This window comes from Propithecus coquereli, unplaced genomic scaffold, assembly GCF_000956105.1.
Source record: "Propithecus coquereli isolate 6110/MARCELLA unplaced genomic scaffold, Pcoq_1.0 Scaffold14, whole genome shotgun sequence".
Taxonomy (NCBI): domain Eukaryota; kingdom Metazoa; phylum Chordata; class Mammalia; order Primates; family Indriidae; genus Propithecus; species Propithecus coquereli.
In genome coordinates, this window is record NW_012138302.1 from 5,322,362 (window position 1) to 5,326,889 (window position 4,528).

Below are 4,528 nucleotides of genomic sequence, written 5' to 3' on the forward strand. Positions count from 1 at the left end.
CTTCATATAATTTATTCAAGAGAAATTTAAAACATTCACAATAACATGAAAAGGCACACTGAGATTTTTATAGTTTTCAAAAGAGCTGGACCTTGTAAATCAGGGAACGCCTTGATGGAGCGTATGAATAAAAGAGGATCTCCCCTGCTAAATACAAATTTCTTAGACAAAGGAACTTCTTTCTTCAGTTACTTAGGAAATAACCTTAACTTCGTTTTCTTCAGTAATACTGGCTTTACGACTATTAGGAAAATAGTGAAATGAAAGATTCTTTTTCTGTTAGATTTGGATGTGAATTTTCATAATTATTTTAAATTTGTTATGGTGAAGATTTAAAACTTATGACCATTCAATGAGTTGAGACAGATGGAATGTCACATTATCATCACATGGTAAAGCATGAAATTTATTTACTTTACATAGTCAACCTCTACTTAAAACAACTTGATACAGATATTCTTTAGTCAATAGATGCCATTATATAGTACTTAAGTGTTTTCATTTTTTCTGGCAATATTAAAAAATACCATCATTGTTTGTCTATGACTAGTACTTCCAATAAACAAAATGTTTTTGAAAAGAATGTAAGCAAATTGTAGAGCAATTGCCAAGATATGAAATCTAGACATTTAGCTTCAGTCCAAAACATATTTTATCTGTTTTGAAAATAATTGTGTAGGTTGCAGTATGCATATTTTAAATGAAATGTAACCATCTGAACTTTACATTGTTCAAAAAGTTGATTGTTTCAGCTGTTTATAATAGAAAATATTTCAGAGTTTCTAGCTCTGTTCTTTAAAAAAAGCATACACTATAATGTTCCTGTTTTCTTTAGCTAACTTAGTGTGTTATTTCATTGTAAAATTCATCTTGGTTATAGGATTTTAAAGTTATCAAATTCTTAGACTACAGGACAAATTTTAAACTCCCTCTCTATTCTAAGACTCTAAAATAATTTGATACTGCCTTTTCATTCCAACCACCCACTAAAGTATTTTTAAACATAAAAATATGTTGATCTTTACCCCACTCAGACTTGAAAAAGTATTCATCATATCAGCTAAATAATTTTACTCCCAGAAGATTACTAACCTTTTGGTTTTTTCTATTTTATCTTAACATTAAACAGTATATTTTTTCAAACAGATACTTCAATTTTAAAAGCACTGAGGTTTGAATTTTAGACATGATGAGTTTTAGGAGAAACAACAAAAATTCCACCTTATGCTTTAACATTCTAGGTTTATCTGGAGATAAAAAATGTAGCTATTAATTTTGGTAGTACAAATATACATTAATGTACAACTGTAGTCCTCAGCTCTTTATAAGCATTCAGCTGTCATGTATGCTGTACGTGGGTCATACCTTTCCTATTAATAATGTTAATGCTCTTGTTTTACAGTATTTATCATTGTTTTGGGGATTCATTTCAACTGCTAAAAATGCTTACTTGAGATTTGTCTAGGATTTAAGTAAAAGCAAACTGTTTATTACTTTTCACAGCCTTTTTAATAATTTCTTCCATGATTTAAATGTTTTAATACTTTACTAGAAGTATGATAATTTTTCTTTTAAATAAAATCGGTAAAAAAATTTTAAAACTATAGATTTGGGCTCACTTAATAGCAATTATGCGTTTAAGAGGTGTAAATAACTTGCTATCAGACATTACAAATATCCAGGTGCTCTGTATGTGCTGATGACAACAAAATTGAAAAGAAAGACTGTAATAATTCTGACTGGTTTTCTCTGCAGAAGATATTGATTATTTGTGTGTGGTGAGAGATTTGGAAAATTCAATTAAAGGAGTTGTGCAAAGGTTTCATAAATTTTCCTTCTACAGCGTGTACACAGACATTGTTGCGTATTAAATCAATGCAACACTTCACAATATATTTTCTTTGAAACATAAAAATAAATAACATTTAAACAGTTCTGCTTACTACAGAAACAAATTTTATTTTCTGTGAAGCATTTAGTCATGTGCTATCACTGACTCATACACATTTGCCAGCTGTAACAAATTTTATAGACATTTTCCCCGGAGACATATCTCACATACTATGAATTTTTAAATGAGCAAATGGTGAAGAAGGGATGTCAGCAATATAAAAATTGATCAGTTAAAAGATAAAAGCATAAGTAAAGAGATTTGTATGGTAGTCTTAATAGGTTTTATTAAATAAAAATACTATAAAAAGACAGTAATGAATAGACTGAAGACTAACTGTTCTTGAGATGGAGAAAAATTATTCTGGCACATTTAGTAGAAATTGGCTTTATGTCACCTGACAGGTGAACTTTTTTCCATTTTAACTCTTAGTCAAAAAAGCCCCACAAAAAAGAGTTGAATAAATTCTCTAAGTGGTTTATATATTTTAAACACATATGTAATAGAGCAGAGATGTTTATAGTGTTAGATAGCTACTTATACAGTTAAAAGCAGGACTTGAGTAATTATTAAATATTAGGTGATTTCTCCTCTAGCTCAGACCTCAGATAGGAGGAGGGTGGTCATTTTTATTCATACTTTTTACACCATATACTTTAGCCCTCTGGAATCTCTCTTTCAGGACTCCAGGCCTCTCTGCTGCTTTTCCCTCTACCTAGATTGCTCTTTCTTCCTTCTCTGTCTAGCAAACTACTGCTCATCTTTTAAGGTCTGTCTCAGATGTCACATCCTCTGAAGCTCTCCCCAGCTCTCCTAGGTAAAGCTAAATTGCTTCATCTTCTAGGCTGCTACAACACTTGTCTGAATTTTTATAAATGTATAATGTTGTAGTGCATTGTAACTGTCTGGTTACAGGACTCTTTCTGGGCCCCTCTTTGGCAAACAAACAAACAAGTCTTATCTCTGTACTGTAGCCCCAGAGCCTAGTACAGAACCTGAAAAGAAGGACCACAATACAGTGCAATGGATGTGTGAATTAATGACAACAAATGGCCACTCTAAGAATTTTTAAATGTTTTCAAAAACTTATAAATTGCTATCTCCTTACACACCTCATTAATGTTTATTGAATGCCTACTATGAACCAGGCATTGTTCTAGCGTTGGGGATACACTGATATCAAGGCAGATATAGTCCTGCCCTCAGGAGTATAGAATCAGCATAAATGACAAGTAATTATAACACACCGTAAAAAGTATACTAACAATGGTATTAAGCAGGCATCATACTAATAAATGTCTTGGCAGTTTTCATAACAGATTTTAAAATGTACATTCTGAAATCGAATCAGGCTAACCAACAGAATATTGAAATGAGAATTTGTAGCCCCCAAACTGCTATTTATTAATATAATGTAAAATAAAACTTTAGGTTATTTTAATTTCAGTTTGATTTAACATTTATTGTGTATCATATACTGTGACAAGTTACTTTGAACTATTTTGTGAAAAAAAATCTTTCTTCTTTCATACAGAATGTCGTCTTGACAGCTATGAATTCCTTAAAGCCATTTTAAACTGAGGTACTGTTTTACCTTTCTAATTCAGTTTAACCTTGTTAAATTTCACTCTGTTCAGATAGAAACATTTTACTTACATTATCAGATTTGGTGCTTTCGGTAAGGAAATAGGGGCATTAGCTTTGGAGCTTTAGTTGAAATTATATTTCATCTCTTCTTATAAACAACAGGAGGGCACAAGATCTGTGAGTTAGAGGCTGATTAAAAAACAACAGCGTCGAGCTGACTAGGCTAGCTGTAAAAGTCAGAGAGGACGCATTTTTAACTGAGTGTAAAGAAGGCCCTTAATTGAGCACCTTTTGTATAAATAGCTAAATAGATACCAGGTAGGTTATAATTTCTATATGACATATCTGACTGAACAAGATATAACAAATCTGTTCAATTTTGAAATGTGCTAAATTAAGTAAATAATTATGTATTAATTAGTTATACCTTTAACAAAACAATTCCTATTGATTCAACAATAGAAGTAAAAATTACACATTTATAAACAGCTTATTATATAATAACATATACACTAGAAGCAATATGAGTCATGAGGTGGTGTGAGTGCTTAGTGTACCTATAACTGAACATTCACATTAAGAACTGGCATGATCCCAGACTTCATGGCCTCAGTATTAATTAAGATTCTTAGAAGCTAACCAGGTATTGCCTGCTGCCTGTTAGAGAAAAAAAATTAAAGCAAAATAAAAGAATTATATTTTTATCACCAAAATACTTTGCTTTGGAAATGGTGTCTCAAGAAACAAGCCATTCTTAAAATATTGCAACGATCTTATATAGAAAATTGTGTCACTTTCATTCCTTAAAATGTTCATTCTGTTGTATACAATAAATAATAGCTTATAATAACAGCTAACATTGAGCACTTTCTATGTGTCAGTGTTATAAGTGCTTTGTTCATATCCCATTTAATCTTCACAACAACTTGTGAGGTTGATACAGTTATTATCTTTATTTTATAGGTGAGGAAACTGAGGCACAAAAAGGCTAATTACCTTGTCCCAGAATTACCTAACAGACACAGCCAGGATACTAAGCTAAGTAGTCTG

At 31.3% G+C, this 4,528-nt stretch overlaps 1 protein-coding gene across 1 annotated transcript in view; it reads left to right on the forward strand.

The window, feature by feature from the left end:
• ITGB3BP (integrin beta 3 binding protein (beta3-endonexin)) overlaps window positions 1–4,528 on the forward strand; it is a 66,044-nt gene that overhangs the window by 36,778 nt on the left and 24,738 nt on the right. The window contains exon 7 of the mRNA XM_012639486.1: window positions 3,426–3,473. Coding sequence (XP_012494940.1) covers window positions 3,426–3,472 — 47 coding nt within the window. The 3' untranslated portion in view covers window position 3,473. The remainder of the gene's footprint in view (window positions 1–3,425; window positions 3,474–4,528) is intronic.